The 21,414-nt window shown below is 39.3% G+C and overlaps 2 protein-coding genes across 3 annotated transcripts in view; one reads left to right on the forward strand and one right to left on the reverse strand.

Moving 5' to 3' along the window:
• Window positions 1–237: 237 nt before the first annotated feature.
• GPR65 (G protein-coupled receptor 65) lies at window positions 238–6,299 on the reverse strand. Its single transcript, XM_005142277.3, has 3 exons — window positions 6,241–6,299; window positions 4,260–4,355; window positions 238–1,400 (listed from the first exon to the last, which is right to left on the reverse strand). The coding sequence occupies exon 3, from the start codon at window positions 1,273–1,275 to the stop codon at window positions 238–240; it is 1,038 nt and encodes a 345-aa protein (XP_005142334.1). The 5' UTR covers window positions 1,276–1,400; window positions 4,260–4,355; window positions 6,241–6,299.
• A 3,393-nt stretch (window positions 6,300–9,692) lies between these two features.
• The window catches only part of GALC (galactosylceramidase), a 34,981-nt gene continuing 23,259 nt past the window's right edge, over window positions 9,693–21,414 (forward strand). For both annotated transcript variants that reach the window (XM_005142278.3, XM_031042990.2), the window contains exons 1-6: window positions 9,693–9,885; window positions 10,890–10,958; window positions 12,805–12,868; window positions 15,066–15,179; window positions 16,523–16,662; window positions 18,864–18,902. In XM_005142278.3, the coding sequence (XP_005142335.2) occupies window positions 9,715–9,885; window positions 10,890–10,958; window positions 12,805–12,868; window positions 15,066–15,179; window positions 16,523–16,662; window positions 18,864–18,902 (597 nt within the window). In that variant the 5' untranslated portion in view covers window positions 9,693–9,714. The remainder of the gene's footprint in view (window positions 9,886–10,889; window positions 10,959–12,804; window positions 12,869–15,065; window positions 15,180–16,522; window positions 16,663–18,863; window positions 18,903–21,414) is intronic.

Here is a 21,414-nt window from a genome sequence, read left to right on the forward strand (position 1 = left end):
TGTGTCACGGTCATCTTGACTGTGCATTGATTTGTCAACATGGATTTGTGTACCATGTCTGATTTAAAGATACGTGTTGATGCTGCATTTATTTCATTGCCTTTATAACAAGTTCTTATCAGCTCCAGCTATTGGTTTCACTTAGATTAGTATCAGTAATTTTTGGAATATTTCCTAGGTACAAACTGGGGAAGAATTTTTCTTTCTTTGCTATTTACATTATGCAAATTTTCTTGTTCAGGAATTTTTGACAGACTCCATTTCACAGAAAGTTCTGGAGATGATCAGTTCACTGCTCTTTATAGCAGAACTGCACAGGGCATGGTCTTTCACTTGGTCTCCCTCACGCTTTTGTATGCACAAGCAACACCTGAGCAAATTCAGTATGTCTGCTCGTGCAGTTTCACTCACAAAGCAGTAAAGAATGGGATCAGCAATACAATTCAAACTTGTTAAGGCCTGTGTGACTCTGTAAACCTTATACATCAACTGCAAAAGCTGTGGGTCACTGGTGTAAGGTTCTTTGATGCTGCGAATAAATAGCATAACATGGTAAGGAGTGAAGCAAACAACAAAAGTAACTGTGATATTCAGAATAAGTTTCCTTACTTTTTTCTTTTCTTCATCTATCGTAGCTTGATTACACCTTACTACTTGGTAGATTTTATGGTAGCAAAACACAATGATTACCAAAGGGAGCAGGTACCCTGAGCATATCCGGAATAAATTTATCTGTGCCTGCCACCATTCCAGGGGATATTTGTCATAGCATAATGTATGATTAGTGAAATTACAAGGATCATGAAACACTTCTTTGTATACCAATATGACTGAATTGAAGGTGCTTTCCAGAAGCCAAACAATTATGCTGACAATCAATGAAAATCTTCTTGTGCGCAAGTGCTGGAGCTTCAGCGGGTGAACTAATGCCAGATACCTGTCAACAGAGATGCAAGCAAGGAACGCAGTACCAGTGTAGAAATTCATATACATAAGGAAGGCAGAAATCTGACAAAGCAAGGCAGAGAGTCTCCAGTTATCTCCATTCCAGGCATAATCAATCCACATAGGTAGAATTAGAGAGTACAAAAGGTCAGCCAGGGATAGGCTGAAGATGTAGACTGCTAACTCATTCTTCTTCCTCACCTGAATGCAAGATGCATAGAGGCTTATGCAGTTGATAGGAATACTGATGATCATCACAACGCTGTACACAAGTGGAAATAAATACTTATCCAGGGTGTGATCATCATGGCACTCAGCAGTGTTGTTCATTGTCCACTCTGAGTAGTATCTTTGGGCTAATTCCAGCCTGGATGCAATAAAAACCCCTCCGTATTCTGATGGGTGGTCATCTGTTTGTTAGTTCTTCAGGACCTGGTTGGTAAGATTCCAGCCTTCTGTTACCAAAAAGGAAAAATATCAGCTATAGCAACTTTTTCTTTTTCTTTTTTTTTTTATGGGCTTCTTGGGGATGTCTTTTTTAGAGGAAAGAAACTGTTGTTTGTATGAGGTTTTTGAACACTTCTAGGGTTAGGAGTAAATAGTAAGGGGAACCCAAATATCTAAAGTGATCAAGGTAAGTTAGATTCAAGCTTCTATAGCAGAAGTAGAATGAGTAAAGACACTTCTAGAGGGGTAGGGTCCTGCAATTCCAGGTCTCTTGTGTGTGAGAGTTGAAGGAGATCAGAAAGTGCACCACAAATAAAATACTATTCTGATGAACAGAACAGGGGTTTGGCCATACAAATATGGCAGATTTCTTATCCCAACTAACATCTTCCCCTGTAAGTCAATGCAGACACAAGGATAGAATGACACAGATTCAGGTACCACTAGATGATGGGATCTGCTCAGAAGAAACCGTGTGGCTTGTATACAAATCCTTCTCCTGTCTTGTTTCATTGTCATGCTTCCCTGCTCCTCTCTCCTCCTTTGTATGTGATCCCCCAAGAACTTGCCATCAACTGGGCTATTCTAGCAAAGCTTACTCCAAGTTCCAGAAACCCTGAAGTGAAACCTGTCAGGCTACTGGGTTCCTGCATGCACAGGAGAATTTGTTGGTGTGTCACTCAGGCTCATATGAGGTGGAGACTTTCTGAGTGCAATTTTTCATTTACGCTTCTTTCCTGTAAAAACTGCAGTTGCCACATATGAGTTTATCAAACCATCAGCAATCAAGGTTATCTCAGGCACTGCCAGGGCTGTGGTGTTGAGAGTTTCAACATGAAAATATCAGTCAAATGGCAGCCCTGACTAAAGCAGTGGAGCTGGAGGAATTGTGTGCATTAGCCTTGGAAGCAGTCAACAAAGCTGGCCTTTAAAAAAGAAAGGGTGTACAACCATAACTATGAGACAGCTGGTACCCACTGATTGTATCACAGCTCTGATGCTCAGTAATTCTGTTCTCCAAAGATCTAACTGTTAAGGGGATTCGAGAATGGGGAACATTTGTTGTAGTTCAGTTCTACTGAAAAAAATACTGCTTTGGAGACTGCCTGTGATAACTTACCTGTGGTTTGAACCTAGACTGTCAGCAAAGTAGGTGAACAGGTGGCAGAATAAGTAGGTTGCAAGACAGCACTACCTACAAGTGTACCCACACAGGAAAAAGGAGAGACTGAAGACAACTTGGGTGCAGGGATCTTCTCATGTAGCAGGCAAATTCATTCTGCCTATTATTGGTTTGATGCATGTGTGTATGTGTGTGTGTAGGTCTGTGTGTATATCAGAGAAACCCAAGTAGGTTTATTGCCTCTGTTGAGAGGTTATTATATGGATCCCTTTTCCAGAAAAAAAAAAACTTCAAAAGTGCATTCAGAAAAAAAGGAGCAATGACAGAACTAATCAGAAAGCACATATTTAACGTTACCAGCCACTGCTTTATTTGATCAAGTTGGCTAACTTTTCACAGTTACAGCTAAATACATTCACATGCTTGAAAGACAAGGAAAATTCTTGAGAAGGACTTGCCAATCTGGTCCACTGAGCAGCTTTACTTACATGATAACTAATTAAAACTGCAGATGTCTGCTTTTCAGTGTGGTTTCCACACAGTAAATAGGGCATTGTAGGCTTACTAGTATAGATAAGTATCATGAATCAAAAATCTAGCTCTACAAATGGGATCCCAGGGTTTTGCTGACCCACTTCTCACCAAAAGCAACGTGAACATATGCAGACTGACCAGATGAGTAAAAGATAGAATACCTACCTCTTCTAATCACACGTTAGCATCTCCTTTCCTATGATAGGTCTCTTCGTGTCTAACAGGGAAACATGCCCTTTCAAAAGCATGTGTGTAACGCAGAAAATGTATGAGGCAGTGTCTACTAGTCGTGTGACTGAGAAACTGGAATTCCTTCTCCCTCCTCCACAACCTCTTTCTCCATTGTTAGTCGAGTTGTTACATTAGACTCATCATCCTTACAAGATCTCAACTTGTCTCCATGTTACTCACAATAGCTTCTCTCAAAGTTACCTTTATCAGCTCTTTCATACGTACTCACAGACCAGCATGACAATTTCTGGATACCACCTACTTTTTTTCCTTCAGCTTTCTCTTTTTACCTCATTGTTTCTAGAAGTTGTGTCTGTTGATCTTACTGATTGTAAGATGAAACACTTGTCCTCATATTGCACTTTTCTGAATAAATTCCCTTTTTTTTGGCGGGGGAGGGGGGGAGGGAGGACAAGACTTTGCTTTGGTCTCTTGCCATCTGCATTAAGGAACCAGTATCTTAACATATAATTGGCTAATGGCTGGCCAGAATGCTGAAGATGGGATTCAGAGTTGAGACCACGTGAAATTTGCCACCTCCGTAATGTTTTCCTGTCCATTTTTCACAGGTCACTGTAGCCAGTGGCTTTAATTTTATCTTTAACCAGTATCATCAATAGTGTTTAGGAATGAAGCCCTGGAGGCTGTCTGAAATACCCCAGGTAATGTCCTAGCTTTGATGACACATGGATGCTACTTATATGATGACATGCTTTCAGTGATAATAGTAACAAGAAGTGTGTCATACTGGCATGTATCAGTGACCTATACTGAAGTGTGTTAAAGAACCAGCAAATGAATTATACCACAGAGCATGCAGCAGTTTCTTGCACAGAAATATAAAAGCAGAAAGCACCCTTTTGCCCCAATTATGACACATTTCATTACAGTTACTAGGGGAAAGTGGTCTGTATCATACCTCTTTGCTTAGGTTTTCTCTGATAATTATGACTTCATAATGCAAAATGATTTGTCTTACCTGAATGCAACATCTGAAGCATTACTAGGTTCTCTCTTAGCTGCTGAGTGTACCTGCTGGTTTTGCCCAGGAGAATGTTGTTGGCTTGCAGCTTTCCTAAAACACAATGTTTGATAATTTTTCCCACTGATTTTTAAATGGATTTATTTTTTATTATTTTTAATGGATTTTTTTCTAAAAAACTATCAAGGAATTTCCGTGTATTGATATGTAATTTAATGGCTTGACTTTCATGTACCAACAAGCCTGTAAAGGAACCTTGGGAAAGTTTTTGGAGGCAAGGACTCATTACATACTGTATTTGTGTTGATGCATTCTACAGTATCTTTCTTAGATTCAAAGAGAGCTTCATGTGGTCTTCCCATTTATGACATTTTGAAAGTAACAATGTAAGTATAAAGCTGTACTTTCATAAACACAAAATTATATTCCATATTCTTATCTCTAAACAATTTTCTGAGGGAAGAATGGAAGAGTCTTTTTTTATTTTTGAGATAATTCTGAATATAGAATTCTACTATAGCTTGGGGAATTGGGATGGACAGAAGACTGTAAGGATTTTGTGTTATTAACAGAAAAGATTAGTCACTAAAAAAGAATAAATAAAAATCTTTCCTGAGCTAATAAACACCAGTTTAATTTCAGAAACATCTGCAACATTTTACCCTTTATTTCAAATTCAAGTTCATCAAAGGACAAATTGCTGTAAGCAGTACTCACTATAATGTGCTAAGTTTTTGCAGCTACTTTGCTTTTTAAGTAAGCTTCAGGGGAAGAAAGCAATGCTGTGTGAACTAGTGCAGTAGCTGCTGTACTGGTGCTACTGTATATCAGCCATGAGATGGAAGGATATATGGTTTTCTTATTTTTTTTTTCTCTCAAAGCAATCTCAACAAAGTGCTCTCAAAAAAGTTAGTGCCAAGCTGATTTCCCCAAGCACAAGGACCTTCCACAGCTTGATCTTTTTTCTTCATGAGCAGATCTCAAAACTCAGTTCTGAAAAGCTTCACAGTTTGGGAGATCTGAAACATGCCTTTCTGTAACATGGATGATTTGCTTAAAATGCAGCACTAAATGTGTTTGCTTTCTTGTGTAACACTAAATTTCACTCACATGCCTCCATATAAGATTCTGTAGAGACTTCAAGAGGTCTAAAAGAGCTCTCAGTCTTTTTAGCTTTGAGATAGACTTTATGGACCCCATGGCAGGGGGTTGGAACTAGATGATCTTAAGGTCCTTTCCAGCCCTAACTATTCTGTGATTCTATGGTTCTATGACTGTTTCTTACAGCATAAAAATTCTGTTAAAATGAGCAAATAGAAAAATAAAAGCTATGTTTTTTTTAGGATGTAGGTCATGTAGGCAAGTAGTATTTTGCTATATCCTTATGTGCATCATGTTTTCATATCTGCATACAGAAAGATGCTGTACAAAATATTTTCATGACATGGTATTGGTCACGGTATTCTAAGAAGCTACTTTTTCAGTATAGCTTTATTTCTGCTAAGTTTTAAGCATTGTGTATAATCATATAAAGAGTGCTGAGTATCTTATTAGTGCCATAAAATATGAAAGAATAGTAACAGAAGGGCTAGTGGAACCACCTGTGGGGCTTGAGGCATTTTTTTGCAGTGAAGACAGGACAATTCAGAATCCTGAAAACTCACCCCCAAATACTATCTTTCTCCATCCTTTCCCCTCTCATACGAAAGAAGTATTCTGATCATGGCAATACCATTACAACAATAAATCAAGCTGGCATGTATTTCCTAATTCAGTCGTTTGATGTCATTTGCCGTTTGTCTCATGTTTCGCTTGTGCTGGGAGTGAAATACTCCTTCTCCCAAAGCAATCTGTTCAGTCCCTTTTGTGTCCCTTCTTTTTGTTGCAGGATGTCAACATCACACTAACAGGGAGCCAGGCAAAGAGCTGTACCAGGAAATAACATCTGTATCTGACTTCTTGGATTCTGAAGACTTACCTAGGCAGACGTTTCACCCACGGAGCAGAATCACTGTGATGCTATCGGTAGTGTAACCCATGTCTGCTTCTGAAAAGAGAACTGCTTCATCAGATAAAGCAACAGGAAGCTGTTCTTGAATACACCAATGAGGCAACAGCTCACATGTCTCCTAATTATTTTTTTCCTCTTTTTTTTTTTTAATTTTTAAATATCTTGTTAATCTTCACTTATCCATGGGGAAAAAAAAAGCAACATAGTTTTGTAGAAGTATGTACAAAGGATGTAGCAACCTTGGTAAATCTAGAAATACTTTCAGTAAGTTGATCAAAGTTTTCTTGAAAATATCACCTAATTATGTAAGTGGAGTACATTACAAACCTCATATCAATGTTCAAAACACAGGGTCTCTTTTTTTTGACTGAAGGGCTTGTCACTTGCCTTTCCCAATAAATTTATTACAGAAATGTCTAAGAATCCACCAAAAGCCCACAAAAATACATCACAGTGACTTAAGGAGGTTGTGCAAAAAGAACTAATTATTTTCAGAATTTGTATTATTTTTTTTGTTTGCCTGCTGAGGGGAGGAAGCTTGTGAACAGTTCTATTTAACAAAGATAACAGAATTTATACACTGCAGTAAGTTGTATATATATTTTTATATAAACTGAATCTGAGTTTGGATGTGGCTTGCATAGGAGTGATTCTTTTGACAGATAATTCAATTCAGTTAAATAGCTGGAAAGCTTTTACATAAGCACACTTTCTCTTTTAACTATGTGATAGTAATTTATTGTATGCTCTGATTATTTTTTTTGTTATTCTGTTTGGAACAATTCAATTAAAAATGGGTACAATTTCACTTTAAAAAGTGAAATTACATCGAGGGGTTAAAACAAAAACTGGCCTGTTTGATGATCAAGATGCAGAGGAGAAATGAAACAGATGAGGAAATTTAAAAGCTCTAAAATAGGACATCCTGACATTCTTGAAAACAATACCAGGCAGCACTATAATACTTACCACTGGATGCACAGATTTGGTTCCTGTTTTCTAACCAGAGCATGACTTTCTCATCCAGTTTCTCTACTAATTTGCTTTAATATGAAGCCTGAATTATCAAAACATTCTATATTTGTAGTCACTCCTGAACTGATATCATAGCCCTCTCCAGTTTGGTAAGAGGGAGACTTCCCAACCACTTGGTTAGATCAATCTCTAAATTAAATTTTTGTCAAACTTCTATTTTCACTGAGAGAAAGGTCATTATACAAAGTCCTGATTTATCACTTTTCACCAGCCTTTTTGTAACATGGCACCTACTAAGAACAGTGTCAGGTTGAGCTGGTTCTGCTGTTCAGTTGTGGCTTCCAATCCTTCACTGAAGAAAAGGCATTTAATTTCTGATGCAGGCAGAACAGTTTTCCAAGGTTTTTTTTTTTTTTTTTTTGTTTTTTTTTTTTTTTTTGAGATCCGGACATCCACAGTATCTCAAATCAGTCTTCTTGAAACAAAAGGTGTTCTTCAGGTTGGCTGAGATTAACACACTACCAAGAAAGAACAACTGAAACAGAAAAATATTAACAGTGCAAAATTATCTTATTTACAAAAGAAGCAATGTGTAAGTCGTAGTAATTTTATTGGCTATACTGGGGCTTACATAGGATCCAGATCATACTATTTTTAGCTCATAGACAAAGGTAAAACAGGTAAAAAACAGGGTAAAAGTAAGGTCAGGATTCTTCATGCAGAATAAAAGCCCTCAAGAGTCCCACTGAAATATTCTCTTCTTTCCACCAAAACAGATGCTAAGAATGTTTTTCTACACCTTTTCTTTCTGAAAAGGGGAGGTACTCAGCACATCATAGGATGCAAATATGAGTTTTGAAAGCTGACACCTATGAGTGAATAAAGACTGAATTCCACAGCTGAAGCCTTCTACCTGGAATAAATTGATGAATTAAATTAAGATATTATCAAAATTAACCCATCATTCCTGATGATTTTGCAAACCTTCCAGGTGTGCAAAGCTGTACGGTGTGCTGGAATGAATGTGAATTAGGACCATGAACATAATTCTACCTCTGTCACTGACTCACTGTAGCCTTGAGGAAGTCACTCTGTCCTTCTTGCATGCAATAATGACATCGTATAGCTCATTTGGGTGTGAGCAGATTCATTAGTTTGCTATTGATATGTCTGTAAAGTGTAAAATGTTTTGTGAGTGTTTAGTATTGTTATTAAAAATGAAACAAACAGGAAACGTCAGTCAGGTAATGTCATCACTGAGACATTAGATCCCTCAATGACATGGACAAGAGTGGCAGTGGCTCGAATGGCACTTGATGGACAGAAATGTGCAAAACCTGGGCTTTTCCATGGCTCTGACACACTGCACACAGGATGTCAGCTGTGTCATCTCCTCACTCAAGCACACAGAACAGCACCTCTGTAGAACACTTATGTCAGCAGACACTTCCCCTTTAAAGGGTATTTTTATAGGGTTATCAAGCGTATCACCAATCTCATTTGTACTCTTCTCTGAGTCAAATGCTTTCATGAGCTGGAGTCTGAGCGAACACCATGGTTATTCTCACGGAAGCTTTTAGCATGTGGCACTGCCCTATCTCAGCTGGTCGCACTTCCATGTGGCTGCCCGGCCGTGTGCCTTGTGAAGGCTGCAAAACCCAAACCCACCCCCAGGATCCCTCTCTGAGGACACAGCTGTGGATCCAACGGGGTCTCCCCGAGAGGCTCACACACAGGCTGCCAGCACTCCTCTTCCGGGCTCGCCCTCTCCGCGCCTCGCCCTGTGCCCCGGGGCCACTTCCTGCTTGTTCCCGTGCAAGATGTCAAACAGCCTCCTCACAACGCGCTGCAGTGTACTCCTCCAAAGTGACCAGTTTTGCCTACTTTACAAGGGATTTAGTGGCAGACTGAGGGTGCGGCAAAACCAGTTAACTAGGTGCTGGCGAGGGCTTGGAAATGAGGTTCACTGGGAATCACCGTTCCTCTCCCTGGAAAACTGACATGCCTTACGAAAGCCCCCCCCCAAGGTCACTCTGGTGTTACCCTAACATCGCTGCTCAAGCTCCACTAAACCCAACTTCGCTGTGTGCCTGCAGAGAAACCCTGCCTAGCCATGACACCCACCACCCTCCCCACCCCCAGCCAGCTTTCCCACACCCAAGATGGCTCCACAATAGCTTCACTCGCCATTCAGTGCCCAGTTCCAGCATGGCGGTAAGCTTCCCACCAGCCCGGATTTGCCTTGCCCTTTTTCAAAATGGCAGCCGCTAGCTTCAACCCTGGCGTTCGTGTGTGCCGTAACAGCGGACAGCCTTCCCCTCCCTGAGCCTTTCCCTTTACCAAAATGGCGGGGAAGAGCTCTCACGCCCCGCCCCTCAGGTGATTGCCAGGTTGTGCTGTCACGTGACACGCAGAGTTGGGCAGTGGTGAGCCGTTGCAGGGGAGCGGCCGTGCGCAGTGGGTGTGATGGAGCAGTGTGCTGTTTTGCTGTGGGGCTGGCTCCTGCTTGGCTGCAGCTGGGGCCCGGGCCCCCCTGGGGTCGGTGCTGCTGCACTCTCGACGGCCACCTACAAGCTGGACGATGCCTACGGGCTGGGGAGGCAGTTCGACGGGATCGGCGCTGTCAGCGGCGGCGGGGTGAGCGGCAGCAACGGGCTGGGCGCGGGGGTCCTGCTGAGCTGCGGCTTGCGGTGCTGCTGTGCTGCGCCTCCTCCAGGCGGCGGTTTTCACGGTTCCTTAGGCGGGGAATTCCGTCAGTGCGAATGTTCGGTGGCTTCGGTGCAGCCCCTTGTGATGTGTCTGTGAGGGAGCCGTGCTGGCTGGTGGGGGGCTCTCAGGGAGCCGTGAGGAAGCTGTGAGGAAGTGGGGATGTGTGAAGGGGAAGGTGGTGGAGATGGGAGGACGTGAGTGGAGCTCTAAAGAGGAGCTCTGCCGTGAAAGTCCCGATGGGAGCCGTGCGGGCAGTGCTAGTGGCTGCGGGGAGCCGGGCCCTGCTTTGTGCCTGTCCTGCTGTCAGATGTACAGTGGCTGTTTCTGACCAGGCTGCTTGGGTAGCCGGGGGCAAGCCACTTCTCAGTGCTGTTGGAGGAGAGCTAACGGGGGCGGGATTTGTTTTCTGTGGAGGGTCTTCCTCACTACTTGTCTGTGTGAGCTTTAAGGTATTGGATGAAGCGATAGCCAGTCGTATGCTTTCCTGTGGTCCAGCAAACAGAGCCGGGAACTCTTGCAAGTTCTCACCTGCTCTTGGACAAGCTGAATTGCTTTCCTTCACCTCCTGCCTGTGTGCCCAGTGAACTCCCGTTGCCTTTGGTGTAAAGTGCACCAAAGCAGGGAGATACGAGTAGAAGAGGATAAAAGGTGCTGGGAAGGGACTGCATTTTGATGTGCTAATTCTGCTCTCTGCATTCTCTTTGCATTAAATTGCAGGTAGCTGAAGTACAAAGCAGTTGTAATCTATGAAACCAGAAGTGCACTATCGAAGGGTTAGAAAAGACTTCTTGTAGGGGCTTAGCTGAGTTCCTGGTGCTAGAATTACTTTTGTTGTTTTGTTAGCTATGTGAAAGTCCTCAACTGACAGACTGGGATGTACTATATATGTTTGGAAGTTAAGTTTTCGTATTTTTGTTTTGTTTCCATTTTAGGCCACATCTAGACTCCTGGTGAACTACCAGGAACCTTATCGCTCCCAGATTTTGGATTATCTGTTCAAGGTAAAGTTAGTTTTACTGATACAGTAATGTCTAATTTCATCCAGAATTTCTTATCACATAATGTTAGACTCCTATAGCATATTCAGTACTACTTGAAATTGGACAAAGTTCCATCTCCTTTAATATTAGCTTTTGTTTTTGACAACCAGCATATGGTTCAGGAGCCTGTTCTGATTATTATGAAAATTCCTTTTATGTTTTCACAATCTGTTTTAGAAAACATTGATCAAAATATGTTGAAAACTTAATTTGAGCTTAACGATGATGAAAGAATTTTTGTGGCTAAAATGAAGGGTTTAGCTGTTTGTAGCAATTGCAGGGTGTGTAATCATTGAGACAGTTTTGTTTATTTTTTTGGATTACAGATTCACATAATGTGACAACAGCTGTACAGCCTGCGACATTTCAGTACCATGTCTATTCCAAACTAATTTCCAGTATAAGTGCAGTTAGTTACTCTAGAAGGTGTGTGAATGTTACCGGTTTGTAAGAGCCTTAAGTAACCTCAAAGAGCTTTGTAACCTTGGAGTTACCCAACTTACTATATGGTAAAATTATTGCACTAGACAGTAATAACTTGTTTTGCTTTTGGCACTGTAAATTACTCTGCTGGAAGAGGATGCCATGTCACTTTCAAGTAGTGTAATTCAGATGGCTGGAGGGGAATAGTTTACTGTGTAGTTTAAAGAATTGGTTTTAAAGGGTAAGGTTAGGCATAATGTGTGACTGGGGGATCAAACCTATGTGTTACAAATATGGGTTTACTGAAGGAATCAATATACATGTGGTAAAATAAAAATCTACCTGAGATCATGATTTTCAAAGACTTTTTGACATGTTCTTTCACCAAAACCCCTAAAGCTGTCATGAGATACCTGGGAGGAGTATACCTTGCTTCATTCTCCCTTGTCTTTTAATGTCAGTCAACTTTTGTGATGGGGATAGGAGACCAAATATGTTAGAAGTTTAAAATCAGAAATGTCAGGAAAAAAAATGGTAAATTGGGAGTATTTGCTTCTTATTTACAAACAAATAAATCCAAAACTTGTAAACCAAGCAAAATATTGTCTATGCAGCATATTTCTTTAATCAAACTGCATTCTGACCTCTTAAAACTTTTTTTAGTTGTCAGAATTATAATTGGGCAATTCCATTGAGGAGACCAGCCCATTAGTGGTTATTAAAATAATGATTAACTGCAGTTCTGGCTTGAGCAGCTCTTAAGCCACTAATGGCTGGAGGAAGACACTAGGAGTAGGATCACCTGCATGAACTTGAATTTTGTGTAGTGCTCCACTACTCAGATGCCAGGGAAGGAGAACAGTGGACTAGGTAGCCATTTGTAGCCATTTGTTTCCCAGTGTGGTGGGTTTTTCTCTCTTGCCTTTCTGCCTGTAGCTAGTAGATATTTTTGACCCATATGTATGCTGTTTCACATAAGCTGTGCAACCCTTTTCATCAGAGAATTACAGAAATATTAACTTCAATTATTTATTTCTTCTTTTTTTGAGAAAACAAAAATACTGTTGTGTTCCTCATATAGCCTGTGTTCTGTTTAAAGAGTGCTTCTGTATTTTTCTTGAGCATAATGAATTTAAAATCTGCAGAGTTGTGGAGAAGCGTCATTAATGATGCATGAGTCAGTGAAACTGACTAAAGATAAGTGTACTATTTATCTTGCTCATTCCTTATGAAGCAGAATTTTGTATTATCTCTCATTACATTTATAATGGGTGGGGTTTTTAATAATAAAAAAATTGACTTTTTAGCATCCTCAGCATACTGTTATTTATTGCATTTTTTCTTATTAACAGCAGGATTCTGTTTGCTTTTCTGTCTTTTTTAGCCAAATTTTGGTGCTTCTTTACATATCCTCAAAGTAGAGATTGGAGGTGATGGACAATCAACAGGTACGGATTTAGCATGATCAGGGTTTAATTTTTGGTTGCAGTGATGCTGTAAGTGACGTGTCCTGCATGTGTCACTGCAGCTGAAGCAAGGGGGTGCATTCTGTAGCGGTAGTGAAGTTGCAGAAAAACTGAACCAATGTTTTCTAACTTGTAGAAGGGAAATGTACACTAGCGTTCTGGAGACAGTTCTCTCTATCCCATGATTTCAAGGTTGCATTCTAGAGCAAGCAAGTTCTTTTTTTGCCTCCCGTAGATTAAGGAAGCTCTAGTAATTTTATGAATTGCAGGGCATTTCTCAAACACCAGTTCTGCAATACAAATTGTAACACTTGTGTAGGACTAGGTGGTTTATGTATTAAAAGCATGAAAATGCAAAGGCAGCTTGTCAGAAGCAATTATTTTTCTTTCACAGAATCACAGAATCCCAAGGGTTGGAAGGGACCTTGAAAGATCATCTAGTCCAACCCCCCTGCAAGAGTAGGGTAGCCTAGAGTACATCACACAGGAACTTGTCCAGGCAGGCCTTGAATATCAAAACTGCCGTTTATATTTGAAAAAGGATACAAAACATGTGGCAAAATAAGCCACTAACACTTGAACATAAAATGTATCCTTATACTTGGACAGGACTTTCCCCAAGGCCTTCGAATCATCCATATCTCTAGGAAAATCTTTCATTTAATGAGCTGCTACATTTCACTGGAGTTGCATTTTCTGACAGCAAAACCACTATTGTCTGGTTGGGTTTTTTTTGCCTGGCCACAATTGCAGATGAAAATGTCTTGGTGTGATTTGCCTAGCCCACTACGTTTACATATAAGAGAAACTGATTAGTAACTGCTAATATGTTTGGATGCAGTAACTAGACTACAGTTCATTTTTCTTCTCTCCTTCTCCCCTGCCCACCCAAATTAAATCTAGATTTAAAGCAGACTCAGTTAATAAATAGAAGGTGTAGCGTCTGTCTTTGTAGTATTTTATTTTTATTTTTTTAATGCTTGTGTCATTAGATATTCTTTTTCATTCTTTGGTTTACTTTCCTTAAGAAAAATTAACATGGAGAAAAGTATTATATTTGGTTTAAGCTCTCTGTATTTGGACAATAAATTGCTGGTTTGAGAGGAATAGAGTTGTCTTTCTGCACGCGCAGACCTTCTGTTCAAATACTTTTGCTCTTGGCTAAGGAGAATGTAACATACTTCTGTGATGACTTTCTAGATTTTAGGAGATCAGTAAGAATCGTATGTATTAACACACTAGTCTGCAGCGCTTATTCTGACCTCAGAGGTGTGATCAGGGGTTTAAATTTGGAATCTGACTGCTGTTCTGTGACTCTGACAAATAGAACTTCCAAATAGTCAAGTGTTGGGTTAAAAAAAGTCAATCCTTTTCTGTAATGAAATGTACTGTTCTAGGGGGAGGGGGAGGAAGTATTATTGGAAGAAATGTGTAACAATTAGGCATATTGTGCATGGAATTGCAACTGTAACTTATCTAAACAAGTTATTCACTTCTTTGTGTGATGACTGCCCACGCAACACTGATTTTTTTTTTTTTTTGCAGCTTTCTAGTTTGCTTCCAAACCCTTTGCCTGAGGGAATTCAGTGCATTCTGGAAGCTTTTCCTGTAGTCAAAGAACACCATTGATATTATAAACTAGATCTTTGCTATAAATACAGAAAAAATCTCTTTCTCGTTACTGAAAAAACTTCATGACAGTTCTTTTGTCTCCTTGGTCTTGCCTTGCACAGAAGCAGCAGGTTGCAACCTTATTTTGTTTGCCTTTTAGTTTAGATATAACCTGCTTCTATATCTGTTTGTTATTTTCATTCCTGATCTCAGTGCTGTAACTTTCCTAGTGGTTGTTGGAACTAAGATAATCATGAATGATTTAGTATTATCATAGCTAGGGATAGGAGATGCCCAATAGTTAATCACATTCTGATGTTGAAAGCAGTCCCTTAGGAATAAAAACCCTTAAATTTTTGCTAATTTAATATGCTAAGAAGGGTGGCAAGTCTTTTGTGTTCCCTCCCACTATTCCTTTTGCTTTGAAATACATACCAAAGAATACGTGAACCATGTTGGAGATATGTGCTTGCATGCCATGGCAGTGAGCAATACAGAAAGCTTTATAATGTGTAACAGCTTATGACACAGAAGATAATTGTGAGCTACCTGTCTCTTTCCTTCCTAGATGGTACTGAACCCTCCCATATGCACTATGAAAATGATGAGAACTACTTCCGGGGCTATGAGTGGTGGCTAATGAAAGAAGCTAAAAAGAGGAACCCCAAAATTAAACTTATTGGTAAATTGCTTCATGTTTCAGGATATTATTGCCTTTTTCCTGCAAAATAAATTACATATCAGACACTTTATTAGGATATTTATTTTAATGGACAGATGTTTTGATGTTGTAGTAGATAAAGTAGAATCTCTGGTATTTGATAAGCTTGCCTTGATGCTTCACTTAAACTTACTGTGTTTTACTTTGTTAGAGAAGCACAGTGTTCTTATGCTGTGCTACTGTAACAAGTAGCATAGGATAAGAAATGACTTATTTGCTTGTATCAAGTAACGTTAATGCTTAGACTATTATGGGAATGAACATAAGTGATTTATCATGAGAGCTGAATTTGTGAATAATAGAGTAAAAAAAAAAAGGAGGGATAAAATAAACTTACAGGAAGTATAAAACTGTAATTCCTATACACACTAAATTACATGTTTTCAAAACAAACCCATTGCCCCATCCCCACTACAGTGGTTCTTCTGATTTGTCTTATATACATAGTTGAGTTGTAACAGGACTTCCCTGTCTCCCTGTTTTGATCATGGGTCGTGTATGTGCTGTGATGGTACAAATGTGGAACCCTAGATTTTAACTGAAATGCTTTACAAAATGTATTTCACATGAAACAAAGTAAGAAATCGATCAATTAAAAAGTATGTAATCCCCTCTGTTTCAGGGATCCAGGATGTGTGAAGTCCTGCATGACTTGGTGTAGGATTTGCTAATCAGGTTTTGTTAGACAAGCACTGTGCCAAGCAGTAAGCTTACCATCTAGGACTAATCGCTATTATTAAACTCTTTCTTCCCTCATATCAAGCTCTCATAAAAGAAAGAGAGTTTGCCTTTCAATTAGCCTATGGTGTCTTATATGAAGGCAGCTGAAAATTTAGGAGGATTTGCTTAGCTTAATTTGATGTTCCTATTTACTACAAGATCCAGTAACAGCTGACACTTGACAGTGCTTTTTCATGATCCTAATTTTTTTTCCTCTATCATGATCAGATCATCACTTTTTCTGAAATTCAGATTAACAATTTTTGGTGTTCAGTATTGATCCCTTTGCCTATAACTTTGTAAATTTTTATCCTGAAGTTGGACTTTTAAGTGCTGTGTCCTCTAGTAATAAAGGTTTTCTAGCTAAAAAAAAAAAAAGGAAAAAAGGCAGCTATAAATGTTTGATCACAGTTTATATTAGCGCATACTCTCAAGTTATGTTTCAGTGTCTTCACTGGAGCTATGTGAATTTGAAGTGCATATCTGCTCCTTCCTTTTAGGTAGAGCAAATTACAGCTTGCTATTGAAGCTTAATGAGTAATGTAGACCAATGACTTATTAATTTGTTTTTCTTCTCTTTCCAGGATTACCTTGGACATTTCCAGCATGGATAGGGAAGGGTGAAAACTGGCCCTATGACTATCCAGATGTCACTGCTTACTATATTGTTTCTTGGATATTAGGAGCTAAACACTATCACGATTTGGATATTGATTATGTTGGGGTTAGTAAAGCAAAATCTCCTGTATATATATTCATTCCTAAGATCTTGGTCTTGTCTCTGTTGATTACTGGAGGAGGCAGATGGGGAGAGAAATTGTTTTGTAATTGCAGTTTTGGCTTTTTCTGGTGCAGGGTGAAAGGCAGAATTTATGTCAGTTTACAGTCTTTCTGCAGTAACAGCCATTAAAGCAGAACCAGTGTAGCATGGCTAGTCACCTGCCTTTCCAATTCTAGAACAGTTAGAGAACTTGAGAATTCTGAAATCTCTTTGAGTCTTGGGCTTATATTTTTCTGCCTTGTTTGTTCTGCTTGGGTTTCGGTGGTTACTAGCTAACAAAAATGTTCAGTCAGATTGTGAAAGTCAGCTAACATTGTTTCTTGGCATAAAGTATGGTTGCTGTTTTTCCACAGGGCAATCCTTTACAACTTCTTCCATTTTTACCTGCATTATGTATAGCAGACAAAGGTGCATATGTTACAGTACTTTAACTACTGTACTGTGTTATAGTGCAGTATATGAAAGCAGTGAATAAATGTCTGAGAAAAATCTCATAATTTGGAGATAAGACAGAACCAGACAATGGAAAAACACTTTTGAAGGTCATTATTTGACTGAGATTCAACTTTTTATTTTTTCTTCTGATTAAGAAAATATGTGGCTAGGATTCTTCTAAAATCAGTCCTATACTTACTGAAACACTATTTTAGACTTCAAAGTGTTTTTAATATGAGGCAGTGGTTTAAGTGCAGAAAAGCTGAAAACCATTTCAACAGCAAAGCTTCTGAAACTGTGATTCTTATCACTCAAAGGAAGCCTGACCTTTCTGCTGTAATGTGGGAAGGTATATCTGATGTGTATCTCCTCTGGAATGCATCTCCCTTGGTGTTGATGATTCATTTCAGCTGAGTCAGTCTTGCACTTTGGCTAACACAGTGGCACTGCAGCAATGCAGCTTGAGGGGGGACAGGGAGAGCAACTGCTGTTGTTTGTTCTCCTTACTGTGCTCTTAGAGTAGACGGGAAGTTCTGGACTTTGCATATTTCAGTAATGTCTGGTTTCTGTGTTGTTACTTCATGGTGATTGCCCTTCTGAATTCTGTACTTCTAAGAAAAGGGAATTTCTGCTACAGGCAATGTGGTGACGTTGCGTATTGTCTGATTTCTTTGTGGGTATAATCTGAAATACGGGAAAGCAGTGAGGCCTATGGAAGCTTGGAAACTGTCAAAAACAATTTAATGCTGTTCTGGTTCTACATTGTTAGTCTTTACTGCTCTTTTTCTTTATAGTATATGTTATATCATTATTTGCTATATGATGAAATAAGTCAGTAAGTAACTTTATGATTGGCACATTTCTGAGTCATGTGTTAGTGCTCATGCATTGAAAGATCTAGAAATATCAAAATCAAATGGACATATGCCATCTGTAAGGAACTGCTTGTACATGATTGGATAAGCTACACCTATGGGGGGATACTTTCACCTTTACAGGTGAATGTGAGTTACAGTGTTTATGTTGTGGTTAGAAAAAAGAAAGGTTTCTGACTATGCATTTTATTGCTCAGGGTATTTGGTAGAAAGGAAGACCATTGTTTCTCCTTTTGAATTTTGAGCTGTGTTTAGCTTAAACACTCTTTCTATAAAAGATGGAAAATCCAGAGCAACAGAAATTAGATCATTTTGTCTGTTTACTTAAACTATGCTGCATCTGTCTTGTGTTCAAGTATGGGTATAGTCCTGTGTAAGTTAGAAAGAGCTCTGCCATTGAATAACCCACTGAGGCTGTAGGCAGTTGCTCACTATGTAACTTATTCTAGCTCTGTCAGTGTATGGCAGCAAGGCCCATTCGTAGGACCACACCTTGAAGCCACAATGTGTTTTTCAAAGACTTATAAAACTGTAGACACATTGGTAAGAAATGTAACTGCTGACACTGTTTAGCTCAAGTAGGTCTGAAGTTCTTTTCAGCAAGAAGGCAATCAGTAGACCTCAGAGACAGATAAATAAGCAGCCATTCTGAGCTTTCATACAAAATTTTCCCCTGAAGAGCTGATAATAAAACCAACCAGAGTGCTTTCCTCTAGCAAATGGAAACCACAGAGTTCATGAACAGATTGTGTAATCTTGTGTGTACATAAATCTTTCATTAATCATGACATATCCTGATTTTTTTCTAAATGGCTTTTTACTTTTCCATTTCAGATATGGAATGAAAGGGCGTTTAATAGCAAATATATTAAGGTATGTATTTTTTCTTATTTCTCTAAAGTGAAATGTTTGTTATCGTATGTAAACAAATAGTTTTTCCTTCCTTTTCCCTTTTAGTTAGAAAATGGACCTTAATGCTACAACTACTTCATTTACTGTTTCTTGTAGTTGCAGTTATGGAATGCTAACAGGATCAGATCTCTAGATTTTATTTTTCTGTGTGCATGTGTGTGTGTGTCTGAAACTGTTATTTGGAACTTGAAGTGTGTTAATGTACGCTAAATGTTTAGGACCTCTACATTTTGACAAAAGCTGCAGTTGATGCTACTGAAGTCATACAAATTCATCATCTTTATACTGGCTTGGATATAGTTATAAGTCCAAGATCTCGAATTATTCAAAATTCTGTAGCAAAGTACCAGTCAATATAATGCCCTTCAATTATTGCTATAGAACCCCAGATTCTTATTTTATGGAAAACATAATAAAGGCTCTGTGTTTTTAGCTGTGCAAAATTAAGTACGTCCTGTTCTCAAAGCGTTGGAAGAACATGGTATTTCATGTAAACAACCTTGACATATCACTTAATGCTGCTGCCTGCTGCCTCCTTGCACTTCTTAAAAAACTCATTACTGTTTGTTGTATTATGCTACATTATGTTGAAGTGGAATCTTAAGTACAAGCTTCTGCTTTTTTCATTTCCTTGTTGCTGCTTTGAGGCTAAGAAGCAATAGCTTTACTTCTTAAAATCGAATAAGAGTTAAATTGAATGTGCAGAAAAACTGTTGATTTTCTTTTTTTCCAGAATTTGGCAGGGATTGAATCCGATCTACTTAAAATTAGTCAATTAGTGGCTTTTAGAAACGTATCAGTTCTTATGGTTTGTGTACACTGGATGAGGTTAGTCACATCATTTGTCCTGGCAACTTCTGTAGTTATTTTGTTTAAAGATTAGTTTTAGGAGAATGATAGGGAAAATGGTGTGCAACTGTTAAATTTGACATTGCAATAAGAGCAAAAAAAGTAAGTATCTTTTCATGAGGCTGGCATGTATAAAATTCCACCTACTCTTGAAAACTGAGAATGATCTCCTATAAAATTTTTATTTTTAAAATTATATTTCATAGAATGCAGAATTAGATGATTACTCTTACAGCTGTTTCCTATTATTTGTGCAGTGCTTTAATTGAAGGAGGGCAGGAAGCAGAAAGCTCTGTGCTGGTTGTATACCTTGTGCAAAGAAAGAGGAATACCTTATATCTAGCTTTATGGGTTTTTTGTTAACAAATATATTAATCAACGTGTTCTTAAAACTGGTTTTCTGCATCCACTGCCACTACAGTAACTTAGTTTCTAAGTCTTACCACCTTTTAGATCCCCTCTACTCTGCTCTCCTGAGACCTCACTTGGAGTGTTGTTTACAGTTCTGGTGTCCTCAACACAAAAAGGACATGGAACTGTTGGAGCAAGTCCAAAGGAGGGCCACGAGGATGATCAGGGGACTGGAGCACCTCCCATAGGAAGACAGGCTGAGAAAGTTGGGGCTGTTCAGCCTGGAGAAGAGAAGGCTGCATGGAGACCTCATAGCAGCCTTCCAGTATTTGAAGGGGGCCTGTAAGGATGGTCGGGATGGACTCTTCATTAGGGACTGTAGTGATAGGGCAAGGGGTACGGGTTGAAACTTCAACAGGGGAAGTTTAGATTGGATATAAGGAGGAAGTTCTTTACTGTAAAGGTGGTGAGGTACTGGAATGGGTTGCCCAGGGAGGTTATGAATGCTCCATCCCTGGCAGTGCTCAAGGCCAGATTGGACAGAGCCTTGGGTGATATGGTTTAGTGTGAGGTGTCCCTGCCCATGGCAGGGGGGTTGGAACTAGATGATCTTAAGGTCCTTTCCAGCCCTAACTAGTCTATGAAATCCTGTTACATATACTTCACCACTGATTTCATTAAAGGTATATTCTAGGTTCTCACTTTTGTAGGCTTAGGCCATTAGTTTCTTTTGGATAGAAAGGTTTGGCACTAGAGTTTTCTAGAGACTAACAAATTCTGTTCCAGAGATAAGACCAATACACCGAAGTGTGATGCAGCAGGATATCTTGGCCTCTATATCAATTTGTCTTGTATCTTTGGGCATGTCAAGTAGCAAAACTCTGATGGTTGTGTCGATACTTCAGATTTTGCCGGTGAAGCTACCTAAATCCCTGTCTAAACTTGTTCAGTGGGTGTGCTTAGAATCCTCCTAAAATATCCAATCCCAGTGTGTTTTCAGCACAAACCATAGCCTACCTTTTTTTAAAGCTAGGAAATGAGTTCATAGGGTACTGACTTTATGACAGAAGTCCCTCAGGAAATATAAGGTTTTTGTTTGTTTTTTTTTTTTTTTGTAATATATAGTCTCAGAAAACATGAATTCCAGGCTTTTCTTTTTCAAAAAGAAAAATGTTTGACTAATTAGGTATAGGCTAGTGGAGGAATCGCTAAGAATACCTGTAATCTCCTAAAGGATAATCCTAACCATAGGTAAGTTATGCTAGTAGGGAAG

Source organism: Melopsittacus undulatus, chromosome 4 (genome assembly GCF_012275295.1).
Source record: "Melopsittacus undulatus isolate bMelUnd1 chromosome 4, bMelUnd1.mat.Z, whole genome shotgun sequence".
NCBI classification, from domain to species: domain Eukaryota; kingdom Metazoa; phylum Chordata; class Aves; order Psittaciformes; family Psittaculidae; genus Melopsittacus; species Melopsittacus undulatus.